The 13447-nt window shown below is 42.7% G+C and overlaps 1 protein-coding gene across 4 annotated transcripts in view; it reads left to right on the top strand.

Annotated features, from left to right (window-relative positions):
- sdk2b (sidekick cell adhesion molecule 2b) overlaps nucleotides 1-7972 on the top strand; it is a 468981-nt gene extending 461009 nt beyond the window's left edge. For 2 of the 4 annotated variants that reach the window (XM_079577056.1, XM_079577055.1), the window contains exons 45-46: nucleotides 6216-6272; nucleotides 7396-7972. In XM_079577056.1, coding sequence (XP_079433182.1) covers nucleotides 6216-6272; nucleotides 7396-7857 — 519 coding nt within the window. In that variant the 3' untranslated portion in view covers nucleotides 7858-7972. The remainder of the gene's footprint in view (nucleotides 1-6215; nucleotides 6273-7395) is intronic. The other 2 variants (XM_079577058.1, XM_079577057.1) reach the window with 1 other exon arrangement.
- Nucleotides 7973-13447: the final 5475 nt, after the last annotated feature.

Raw genomic sequence — 13447 nt, 5'->3', positions numbered from 1 at the left:
AAGTCCTCCACTCATCTCTATCTCTATTTCCAATACTGGTTTTGTTCCAAAGTTTGAAATTGGATTGCGTTTTCGAGAGCCTGGCATCTGCTTTACATGAGGACAAGGCCGCTCTGAGTAAAAACTTGTATTGTACTTGTGCATAAGTGTCGCGCTGCCAGTTCATCTCTCACTGCTCCGCTAAATCTTTCAGAGTGAGGTACTCCGAATAGGCCAGGACTCTTGTTGGCTGGCTGCGAACGGATCTTGTTATTGTGTTGTCGTGTTGTTATATGAGCTGACAATACGTTTCATCCGTGGTCCTATGTAGGCCAACATGTTACCATCATTATAAGGCTGACTTACGTGAACATGAACTGCCTATATAGCCAGTCTTGAAAGCCTTGTTTGGGAAATTTTGATCTCCTAAACGTATTCCCCCAAAAAAATGAGATAAAAAAAGCTTAGGTCTGATTTTGTTGTAATGAAGGTGATAGGCACCCAGAAGCTGTGAGAGAGTGAAGAAAGAACAAAAGTGCTGTTCCTATGCTGTACATATTCTAGTGGTTCCTACTATTAATACCTGTAGTTTTATAGTTTAATTCTATTGCATTTTGTAGTCTACCAATGTCTTTATTTTCCACCTAAACATATTCATTTAGGTTTTATTGATCATGTGGCTTTAGGAGGCTAAAGCAGCTGGAGCCATTATCCCTCCCCCTTGCAGTCACTTTCCCTTCAAGGCCAAGCCACGGTGCTAAACCAGATACGGACTGAGCTCCTTGGCTCATATATTGCATAACACTGACTTTCAGAACAACTGCACACACAAATCCCCTCCCTAACTATGCCCCAGCCGTTCTGCGTCTGGCCCAACATGTTTCCTAAGCCACCCACCCCCCCACCTCCCCCCGTAAATGGCCAGCCATCCTTCCTGTCCCCAAGAAAGAATTCCAAACGTGACCTCGTGTACAGTGTATTTCCCATTTCTTGATGTTTTTATGTATATGCTTTGCCTTAACTTAACCTTAATCTTCTTAAGGCGCATTTAATTGAATATATGCATAACATTCTCCATTTATTACAGATATATACGTTTATTTGCTGTTAAAACAATGCCTTTTCTCCATTGTAGGTCAAATAACGGCGCATTGAGTTGCCTTGTGTACAAAATGCGCGGTATAAATAAAGTTGCCTTGCCTTGCCTTGCCTTTTCCTATCTTTGTAAGAGTCACAAGCCAGTCCCGCATATTCATTGTGGTCTTTCCCAAACCCGGGTAAAAGGATGGATTGTCTGATGCAAGGCCTGCAGTGTAAGACTTGTGCAAAGCAAAATGCAAACACTTTGCTGTGTCAGAAGGGAAAAGCCAAAAGATTTGAAAATACAAGTAATAGACATGTGCTTGTTTTCTTGGTGCTTGGATAGAATCTGAGACTTGTGCTTTTTTATTGACCTGCTCAGATATTGTGCAGAGTTGTATGAGGCAGAGCTCTTGTAATATAGGGGGATGGCATAAGGGACGCGCTGAGAACAAGAAACACACAAGAAACCTGAGCCCAGATCCATATGCGCCACATATGTGCTGAGCCGGAGAAACAGGCCGGAGATTCTCCCAAGTGGCTGCCAGCAATCCCCCAACAATCAGAGCTGAAAATAACAGAATAAACAAACGAAATGGCATATTTATGAAGCAACTTGCAACAAACTGATGTAAGCCTTTTGTGTAGGTTTAGATACCGTGAACCTGCCCAGCATTGAAGCATCTTGAAGCCATTAAATCTCGTCATGTTTTCATTATACTGAACATTTCAATTACTCGTATGCTCTAGGTTCAAATTTGTACCATACAGACTTCATGAAATTGGATGTACTTAAAGGACATGGACAAATATAAGTAGCTGATCGTCTAATATGTAGGGCTGCTTGATTTTGGAGTAAAAATTATGAGATCAAACAGTGATTTTTCTGACAAATACAGAGAATGGGACTTAATTTTCGATGTACTTTTTTAACAGTGCAAGATTTGGTTCAAAGTTCAGAAACAATAAAGGGACTATACCGAGTTTAATAATGTTAAAACTACGCATTTTCCTCTCTACATGTTCCATCCATGTCCTAATGTGTAGAATGAGCCGAGACCTATTCACCACAACTGCCTCTTAGTATAGAGACTGCAGTTAGGTGTAAGACCTGAGGTGGCAGTAGTGAGCATAAAATGACCAACTGTCTGACATTTTTATTTGCCAAAAAGAACTAAAATTACTTGTTGGTAGCATCTAGGAAAAAAGATAGCATCCCACTTTTGCATCAGGAAATCTATGTTGACCTGACATAAAACTTTGCTCTGTTCAAAGACTTTATTATGGTTATTTTTTTTTTTTTCATCTGTTGGTATACTGTATAGAAATCAATTAATAACTTATTTTTTTTAACTTTTGACCTTACCTGGTCATTTAAAACATACCTGGAGTATAGTATTTGCTTCATTCACGCAATGTTGAGTACACTGTTCACTTTGGTCGTTTCTTCTTCTACTGCAGAAGCGCCCCCTATCATCATATATCAGTATTTCCTGGATTGTGTCGCATCATAAAGGGAACCCGACACTTTTAAGCGAGAAAAAAATACCGGTAAATTTGAGTTTGTGCAGCTTAAAGTATCTATTGTATCAGAGTGCATGTACCTTACCTCGATTGAACCTTGATTTCGCTCTTAATTAACAGTTAAACATCTACACTACCGTCACTGACAAAAGAAGTATAAGTGGTCCCAATGAATCCTTTCAAGTGAGATCGGACTGGACGTGGTGAGGAGAGTTTTCAGCAGAGCACGAGCATGTAGCGTGTGCTCGCATTATTTCACCAGGTAATTAATCTCAGTCCTCAAATAGCAGCGTCCTTTCATTGGAGTTAGTTGACCATGAGGTGCTAGCCCCGAGTACTGCGCCTTGGCGATGCTTTTGCTTCGACAGATGGAATGTTACTTGACACGAATACAATAGTGTTTCAGCAGCAGCAGCCTGAAGCGAGATGTCGGGGGTCAGAATGTGCCGGCGGTGCGCATACGGGTGAAATGGAAACCGAATTAACTTTAGCAAGCATTAAGGCATGAAATAAGAAACTACAAATGTGTTTTTTTTTTTCACAATTAACTAAAGGGAAAGCTTATTTGAGGGATGATTTTGAACGGTTAACGCCAACAATGAAGATTACCGATGCGTGATGTGGATAATGTCTCGCAACGCCATCTGTTTCAAAGTTGAGGGGTTTTAGGCAGCGCGTTGGCTAGGTGTAGAAAAATTGGAAAGATTTAAACAAGTTTGACAACGGCAAAATTGTGTTGGCCAGTCGACTAGGTCAGGACATCTCCATCTGCAGTGGTCAGTTTCAATCAATGTAACCAGCCACAGGTGATGCGCATGGGGAGCGAAAGATGGCCCATGTCGTCCAGTGCAAGCTGGTGCCGCGGCCCACATTATTCAGGAGGTTGTGCTCGTTCCAAAGGAAAGGCGTCGGAATCCATGGTATATTGCAGTTTTGTTCCGTGTGGTTTTCAATGGTTTGATCTTCATCCATAAGCTTTGTGTCACTCTTACGGTTTTAAGGCAAGACAAGGCTCAGATTCAAAATAATAGTCGCAATTAGCAAATCGTAAACAGTTATTTCGGCATGTCCTCTGAAAAGCAAAGAAAAAACCTCTCCATACGACATATAAGGTCGACATATAAGGTCGCATTCACAAACCCCTCTTGATCCGAAGCCGGGCCAGTTTGCTCGGATCGTCTGGTTCGTTTGAGGTGTTGGGAACGCGCAAACGGGATTCTGATCCGGGCCAAAGAAACGAATCCTGGTCCGGCTGAAAACGTGGGTCTTGGTCCGGTTCAAACAAACTCTGAAGCGGGTCATTTGGTTTGCGAACGCAACTGAGCCAGAGAGCGGAACAAAACCAGGAAGAGAAAGTTGTAGGACGTTGTGCGTCTGTTACAACCAAAACAAACGAGTAACGCAAAGACAGAACAGCGCTGACAATCACGACATTCATTACAGAATGTAAATGAAAACGCATGTGCAGACACTTTAGAGCTAACAGTTAATACGAAATTTGCACCAAAAGCCATGACTCGTAAATATGAGGAAGAAACCATTGATATAAGCTGCACCAGAGGCCAGAGATTTTAGTACCTTGCTCCAGTCGACAGTCGTCATGAGTAGTTTTCGATGTCTCTGCCCGGAGCCTTCGCAGTTGTCATGTGAAGAAAAAATATCTCCGGGGTCCGCCAGTCCTGCTTTAGTCCCGCTTTAGTCCTGGTTTAGTCCCGGTTTCGCCTCGTCTGGCATCATCTCATCTCATGATGAGTATCGGTTCATTTATCTCCCATTTCGTCCGGAAAAAGGTCAGTCCGTTCTGAACGTAGTTACAGTCAAGAAAGACCAACACAGACTGATACCGCTCCATTTTGTAAACAAAAGACAGAGCAGGAAGTGGAGTTCAATCGACCAATCAGAGAAGCGTGTTTCTTTTTCACTGTTTTTCCTGTAGAAGGTTTTGATACAGCGCCCCCACAGGCTGCAAAGGAGCTCTGCATTTAGAATGTTAGTTCGATTGACAAAAAAGAGTTGTAAACGCAAACCGCACCAGTTTGAGAGCTGAAACAATGTTGCAACTTTGGTCCCCAATCGAACCGAATCCCAGGTGTGAATGCGACCTAAAACTTGATAACTCTGTAGTTCATCCCTCTGCAAACATGTTATCAATCGCCTGTTTGTGAAAGGTCTCACGCGTCCAGGAAGCGTTCATCGTGGTGAAGTTTAAATCGTCGACAGTATTGGTTGGGTTGAGGACGTTTTCGCCTCTAGTATTTGCAGAAGCTTCCTCATTAGCTCTTGTGGTCAGAAAGCGTGACGACGAGACACCAGAGCGGTCTAATGGGTCGTCACAGCCCGCTGTCACTGGATTATAGACTCGAGCGTAACAAAGACTTGCTAATATAGTGATTCTGTAAACAATTTCAGTCGATGGGTGTTGTCAGTCTTGTTCGTGGGAGGGGCTTGATTCTTATATAGTTTAGCAATTCACATTTCAGTTTTCTCTCAAAGGTTTACACATCTGAAGTTATCGAAAGTGTGCACCATTAACTACAGTTTGAAACATAAATCAAAAATCTACTAGCAATTGCAATACTCGCAATTATATATATATTTTTCCCCTCAAAGTGGTCCAGCCCTTATTCCATAGTAGCATTGCTTGCTTAAAGGAACAGGCCACCGTTTTTACATACTGAGATATGTTCTTACCTGAGCTTAGACGAGTTGATACGTACCTGTCTGGTCTGCGTGCGTGCCCGTGGAAGAGCGTGGTCGCTTCTAACTTCGCCCCGTTTGGAGCCATAGGAATATACTGGAAGAGGCCAAAATGCTAACAACGTCTTTGGTCGTTTTGCATGACTGAGGGCACGCACAAAGACCAGACAGGTACGCATCAACTCGTCTAAGCTCAGGTAAGAACATATCTCAGAATGTAAAAACAGTGGCCTGTTCTTTTAACAATTTACAGTTGACACCTGTGCTTACAAGACAGGGACTGACTTTTTTTATTTTTTTATATTTTATGTTAACCTCTTAACCCCCACCTGAACTGAGCACATTGTCTCCTGTTTGGCTTTACCCAAATCTAAAAGCTTCTTGATTAAAAGTGTCAAATAGCGACAAAAATGACGAAAACAAGAATCAAAATGCAACTAAGGAGCGACAAGAACATCACAAAGAGGCGATGAAAAAGTGACAAAAAAGAAAATATGATGGAAGAAAAGTGACAGGAAAGTGACAAAAATGCAACAGAAAAGAACAGCAAAGGAGAAAAAAAGTGATGAAAATGTGGCAAAAAATACTTTTAAAAAGCTTTGAAAATAAGTCAAAAGTGACAACAACGCGGAAACAATGCAAGGACCCGGTTAGATGAATATTATAGATTTGGGTAAAGCTGAACTGGAGAAAATGCACTCAGTTAAGGCTGGGGTTAAGAGGTTAAAAAGTATTCTTAAAAGTCATACAAATCACCACAATGATTTAATTCATTTCATTTTAATTTTTTCTATTTCTTCAAGTCTTCAGGTGGTCGCGCTGTTCTACCTGATGGACTTCTGTAACTTTTCTCAAGCCATCCACTCACTTTCTTTACCATGACAACATTCAAAGTGATTATGTACTGTAAACCCCGTTGTTTTGTCCACCCATAGGAGGCGCTGGTGTTTTCATATGGGACAGGTGGCCTACATACACTTCCACTGCATTTGGTGAGGTTCCCGCGGCTGCCTGCTTTTCAATGTTTACCCCCATAGACCCCCCCTCTCCCCGAATCTCTCTGTCCTACCCGCTTCCAACTCCCATATCAAACCCCCTATAGCAAGCCTCTCCATGCCGGTGGTGCTGTGGATGCAAAAACACGTTGAAAAGTGACACGTTTGGATTAGGGTTTTACAGCCCCTTGACAATGAATAGTCCTGTGTTGATGGTCCATTGGCAGTGCACGCTCATGCTTTAAAGTCCATTCCTCCATGCTTCGTCCATGTCATCATTCGGTGTCCGTGTGCGTACGTGCTGTTGTGTAGTCGAAGTGTACGTCAAAGTAGTTGGCCGCATGTCTGTGTCAAAATGTATGTGAATTTGTTTGGAATTTATCTATAACCTCATACCATTTGCATAATAAGCGAAGCCCAAAATGATTCATGCTCTCTGGTCAAGTGTTTTGGGGGTTTTTTCCACAACAATGTTTTATAAGATACAGCAAATCATATTTTTGGTTGTTGTTGCCAAGAAACTGTAAAAAAAAGATATGTATATATATTGCATCAGCCGTTTGGTTGAACTTCAGGTTCTACAGACTTCATATAGAAAGTCAAAAGTTGAACATGGACTTACAATGGCCCCATAGACTTACTATAGCCAAGAATAAATAAAAAGTCATCCAATAAATCTTTAATGTGAATGTTCTTTTGAGATTTTTATATTTTTTAAATCAGAATCAGAATTAGTTTTATCGCCATTGTCAGTGAAGTTACATTCACAAACTAGTGTTTTGTTTTTGGTGCACTGTACATGAAATATAAAGTAGTCTATAAGTCTATAAAGCCATGAGATATAGTCTCCAAATCTCCATTGTTTTACCAGTACTGGGATTTTGATGCTGCATGATGACGACACAATCCCTATAAATCTATAATTCTGGTCTGAAGTTCCTTTAGTTTCTACCTCGTCTCCCAGTCCAGTTCTTTATTTTGCCTGTGGGTTGAAGGTTGTTGTCCAGGGGCAAGAATAATCTTGGGCTTCGCTGTAGCATTTCTAACTGTCCCATGTGAAAACACTGCATAATCAGAACGCGGTGATAACAATGTCTCAAACTATGCCGTCTGTCCACAGGGGAGCGACAGCGAGTACGAGGTGGACCCCAACCGCCAGAAGACCCACTCCTTCGTGAACCACTACATCAGCGACCCCACCTACTACAACTCGTGGCGCCGCCAGCAGAAGGGCATATCGCGCGCGCAGGCCTACAGCTACACCGAGTCGGAGTCGGGCGAACCGGAGCACTGCGCGGTCCCCCCTCCTCTGCCCCCCCTGCCCCCACTGCCCCCCCAGCTCAGCTCCCCCACCCCCCAGCCACAGCCGCCGCCACAGCAACAGCAGCAGCAGCAGCAGCAGCAGGCCCAGGGGCAGCCTCAGGGCCAGGGCACCCTCTTTAGGCCCAAAGGCAGCCGGACTCCCACCCCGTCCCAGCAGAGCGCCAACACGCCCAGCCAGCACAGCACCCTCTACAGGCCACCCAGCAGCCTTGCACCCGGCTCTCGGGCGCCCATCGCCGGGTTCTCCTCCTTCGTTTGAAGAGTAACAATACGGACTTTTAGATTTGTGGAAAATACGGAGGATGTGTTTTGGAGGAAAGCAACGCAATCAAGTCATTTGCCTTTTTTTTTTTATATATAATTTTTTTTTTTTTTCATTTCTTACTTTTGTCTGAACTGTAGTTTTACGAGCACATTGTGTTACACTTTCACTGTAGCGTTTGAGTTTTTTTTTCTATCAGTTTAACTTTGGAAACATGTTTTTTGTTTTTTTTTACTTTCACTTTGTTCTGTGCATGGATTTGTTTTTCCTCATTCTAAAAGTTGTCTTCGATTCTGTACAAAGTGGCACCAATCTGAATCACAAGTATATAAATATATAAATATATACTATATATAGTACATAGAAGACTTAAGAGCAGCCTCTGCCCCAGGAACCTATGGAGACTCTAATAATCTGATGGAGCCATATTGTGGAGTACAAAAGAGACGTTCGCCTGGATTTAAATATGAACATGGATGTATAAAAAAGGTCATGACAGCCTCTTGGATAATGCCAAATCGAACAATTTTAAATGTCTTGGCCTGGAGACTCGGACTTCGGTGGTAAATGAGGATATAATCATGGGTTTCCGTGGAAACCGCTCTATGGCCACGAGCGCACACAAATCTAAAAGTCTTGACGACGAACGGCCAGCGCTGGTCAAATGTCAGCAACTGCGCGGCGCCCGAAGGATCAAAGGGATATAAAACTACTGTATATCTGCTCAAGTGGAAATGTCTTTTGTGAGTGTTTTACAATGATGCCTTCACAGAGTCACACTTATTTATGTTATAGCACCAAAAGGACAACTGGTGTCGTCGACTTGGGCATCTAATCGTTTTCAACTGGGTTTTAATCCGACCGGCGCGGGTTGTGTGTTTGATTCGCAGACACTTCCCAGGGTTTTCCAGACGCTTCAGTCCGGTAAAGCCTAAGGACCTTTTAGCAGAAATCACAGACTGCACCAAAATTCCAGCTCTTCTCAAAAAGTACAGTTTTATTGAGTGGATTTTTCCTGCTTTCGTTTCTGATGGTATAATTGTTCACTTTAAACATGCTCACAATGCGGCGCCAAGTGTGTTTTTCTTCTTCTTCTTTTTTTTTTTTTCATTCGTTTCGCGCCAATGAGATGATGTCATCGAAACGCTTTCACCCCCTTTTTCTCCTTTGTGTAATCAATCTCTGAACTCCACAATGCTAGTGTATGCCAGTGAAAGAAGAGAGCGTGTCGGGAGCGGCTGAGATTTATAGATCACTCATCGTGCGTCTGGTTTTCGCGAACAACAGTCCCGCAGCAACTGTAAAACCTGCCTAGAGTAGCGCCACCTAGAGGCTGGGCAACCGTCCCCGGCCCACGGCGCGCTCGTAATTGCTATAGTGAAGACTCAGTGGTGTGCTCTAGACTTCAATGCTTTGAGAAAAAAAAAAAAAAGAACAAAAAAAAGAAGAACAAAAAAATAAAAGGCTCATTGACATTCTTTTTTCTCTGTAGGGTGATTTCATTGTACGCATCAGCTTATCATGCCGAATCTGAATGAATATACGAACACAGTACATTTCTGAAATAAATTATTTTTCAATGTTGCCTTGTCTGGAACTGCTGCTTTTGTTTTCTTGAGTGTAAACGTTTTTTTTGAAGGTTGCGAGAGAAAGACATGGAGTTGATTGGGATGGAATCTTCTATGCACTTCTGGACACAGCAGGTACTTGGAGGTTTCAAAGCAATGCCGCATGAGGTAAGAAAGAGTTGCATAATCTTCTCCATGGAAATTCCAACTATCGATCCCAAAGAGTAATCCCACTAAGGCGCCTCATGTGTGTTTTTTTCCCCCCAAATGAGCTGATTTGTATGCCAAAAAGCTACAATTTGCTTTTTGATGTTACGTCTGCACATTTCGAAAATGGAAGTCAGTGGACCCAAGGATCCCAGAGGTTTTCTTTACAGAATTTGTGAAACACAGCATGTTTTTTTTTTTTTAGCCTTGCCGTAGAGTTTTGCATTGAATGTTAAAAAAAACATTGTCCTTAAAAAAAAAAACATTTAAAGTAGTGAAAAAGCGATGGAACAACTGTAAATACAAACCAACTGCAGTGTCCAAGTGCATTTATGTGAACATTCACTCCAGGATAAGCTTCCTTGGTTTGTTATTATGGAATGGGCCAGGAATCGCAGAAATCTTTGCAATTTTGATGACAATCCTGAGCTCAGCTGTCTGACGAGTGCCAAGCACGGATTTAACCAGAAAACAATGTGTGTATCCTGATAATTTTCAACAATACAAGAGGAGACAGCTGGAGATTACATCAAAATCCATGAGTAAATTCATACATGTTGAACAAAAGCATTTAGATTGGCCACTGGATCTCTTCCAAAAAACAGAAGCCCCTTGGCACACAATAGGATGTTTTGAATGCTTTGGGGGTCAATGCTTCAGACACTGGATCTGCTTCTTCCACGCTGTACCCAGAATGCACTGGAGTGAAAGGAACAGGCCACCGTTCTTCCATACTGAGATATGTTCTTACCTGAGCTTAGACGAGTTGATGCGTAGCTGTCTGGCCTTTACGCGTGCGCTCAGTCACGCGAAAACACCAAACCTGTTGTTAGCATTTAGCGTTGGTTTGCATTTAGCATTTACACGATCCAAGTATAGTCACACAAAATTAAACATGTCAATTTTCTAAGCGGATAAAAAGGGGTACTATATTGTAAGGCGTAATAACACCCTTTTTATCTGCTGAGAAAATCGACATGTTTAATTTTGTGTGACTATGCTTGGATCGTGTAAACGCTCACGTAACCATATTTAAATAGGGAAATCGTGGAAGAGATCGGTCGCTTCTAACTTCACCTCCGTTCGCCTCCGGTCCATAGAGGAGAGGGGGAGAGGCTAAATGCTAACAACATGTTGTGTGTTTTTGCGTGACAGAGAAAGACCAGACAGGTACGAATCAACTCGTCTAAGCAAAGGTAAGAACATATCTCAGTATGTAAAAACGGTGGCTTATTCCTTTAAACCAGGAGGAGTGACAGATTAATACTGTAAGTAAGTAAGTAAGTCAGGCGGCTAACCGGGCCATGTGTCTTGGGTTAAAAGAGACGACTTCTCATATATTATGCTATTAATTTCTATTGCCCTACCAATCAGAAAACAATTGATTTTCTACGTTCATTTTCTACAATACAAAAGGAGACAGCTGGAGATTACATCAAAATCCATGTGTAAATTCATACATGTTGAGCAAAAGCTTTTAGAGCGGCCACTGGATCTCTTCCAAAAACAGAAGCCCAGGGGCAGCCACTGTTTTGGGGGTCAATGCTTCATGTTGTTAGCATTTAGCGTTTACACCATCCACGTAGTCACACACAATTAAACATGTCGATTTTCGAAGCAGCGTGTTTGGTGTTGTTGAGTGACTGAGCGCACGCGTAAAAGCCAGACAGTTACGCATCAACTCGTCTAAGCAAAGGTAAGAACACATGAAGCCGAGGCGTTAATTCAACCTGGGAGACGATTTTCAGCATCACATACCTCCAGCCAATGATCGCTTCCGAGAGGGCCACACCTCCACCTCAGCCATCAGCGTAAGAGCCGCACCACCGTAGCAGCCAATCATCGCCCTTGGTCCCGCTTTTAAGCCCCAGCAATCATGGTTCGCTCGCTTCCCAGCTGCTTCCATCCACGGCTTCTACCTACTGCAGCTTCACGGGTCTTCCATACCACCACCAGTGTCCAGGCTCCGGGGGAAGGCATCCCTAACTACAAGCTGTTTATCCATACTGACTTTCAAACATCGATGTCTACCGCCGGGGTCTGATCGCCAAAACTAATATACATGTCAATAAATCTTCCTAATCGCTGCTTTTGTCTGTTTGAGTCTATCCAGGTTGAAATCTCAGCAGGCAAAAACGGTGGCCTATTCCTTTAAACCAGGAGCAGTACCAGACTGCAAATTGAATACAATGGAGTAAGTCAGGCGGCAAACCTGTCTTGGGTTAAAAGAGAAGACTTCTCATATATCATGCTATTAATTTCCATCGCTCTCCACTTGAATATAGCAGCTGCACATGCATATTACATAAGATAAAAGCGATCATGAAGGTACAGTGCGGCACAATCAAAGCAATCTAACTAATTAGTTGATGAAATTCCAGCTAACCCTATGTTCTTCTCAAGGCGACGATAAATTGGATGAGTGCGGGCGGTGTGAAATCCTGTTATCTGGTTACAAATGTCCCCTCATGACTTGGCCCCGGCTGCTCTTAAACCCCACTATTCATTAACGCATTATTTGTTCCGTGGGCCGGTTCACTCTCTCCGCTGTCATCTCCAACAGCACATCAGGGTGCGAGCGAGTGAAGAGGCGGTAGTTAGTAAGCTCTAAGAGGGAGGAGGTTCAGAGGGTGTAACAAGTAAGCGGAGATGGTTGGCTTTTTGAAGACCATTAAATCGTCTTCTCCAAGGCAAAAAAAAAACGTTAAGTCTTGCTTTATTGATTGACTGGACAATTAAACTGCTACAACTACTCCCAGCGGTCACTTGACTGGACATGTAGGGAGCTTTTTATTCGCCATCACTGTCAAGAACTATTTATTTCAAGATTTTCCAGAAGAAGTATGTTTTCTTCCTTGAAAACCAACACTCTAACACGCTATCAGATGGTGTTGGATGCTAATTGGATAAGAGTCTAGTCGATCCAGCCCTAACCTACTAAAGACAGGCGCGGGAGAGGAGCAGATTAGATGTGCCGCGACGGATCGGGGAATTGGAACATCCAAGCGCTAATCCCTTTTTTGAAAACACATGGGAAATTTCCCTCTCTCTGACAGAAAGTACTGCTCTAGTGTTCGTTTCCTCTTGACAGTCTCGCCCCTCGCATGAACGAGAGACACTATGGAGTGAGCTGGTGGTCCCCGGTATAAAGGAAAAGGGGGCCTTGGGTCCGAAATAGCCCTGACGAGCTTTGAGAACCCACAGTTGTTGAATTAAAGGATCCGAACCAAGGTGGAGAAGGAAAAAAAAGGGAATTTAATTGCCTCATTTGTGAGCTGCGCTAGACTGAATGCAGTGAGTGGATCAGAAGTGGATATTACAAGTCCTCTCATTGAAAGAACACCAATGGAGTTGTTCCCTAAGTGCAATGAATTTCCAATGTACTGTGTGTTGGTGATGCTTCAGTTAGTTTTCAAGCTGTTGCCAAAAGTGGAAGAAGTACTCCAGTAAAAGTACCCCCAAAGAAGTGCTCAAGCAGAACAAATAGTGGACCTCCTTGCTTTACAAAACTGCATATTTCATGTACTATTTTGCTGAAAGTGGTAGTATTCAAAAAAGAACAGTCACAGAAACTAAATGAACATGACCTTACCAGATAGTTAGTTAGTTTAGAAATCCCTTGTACTGTTTTAATTGTACTCATTTTCAAGCTATAGAAAGCCATATAATTTCGCCGTTGACCACCGTGTTAAACTATCCACTTCCCCAGCAATTTGGGAGATCCAGGCCTCGAAATGGAAGTAATTTTAGCAGCCCTTTCCGTGCAGTTGACCCAATTCAGCTTCAAAAGACGGTCTTTGATGGCCCAGATT

This window comes from Gobius niger (assembly GCF_951799975.1).
Source record: "Gobius niger genome assembly, chromosome: 19".
NCBI classification, from domain to species: Eukaryota; Metazoa; Chordata; class Actinopteri; order Gobiiformes; family Gobiidae; genus Gobius; species Gobius niger.
This window is presented reverse-complemented; position numbering and strand designations above follow the sequence as displayed.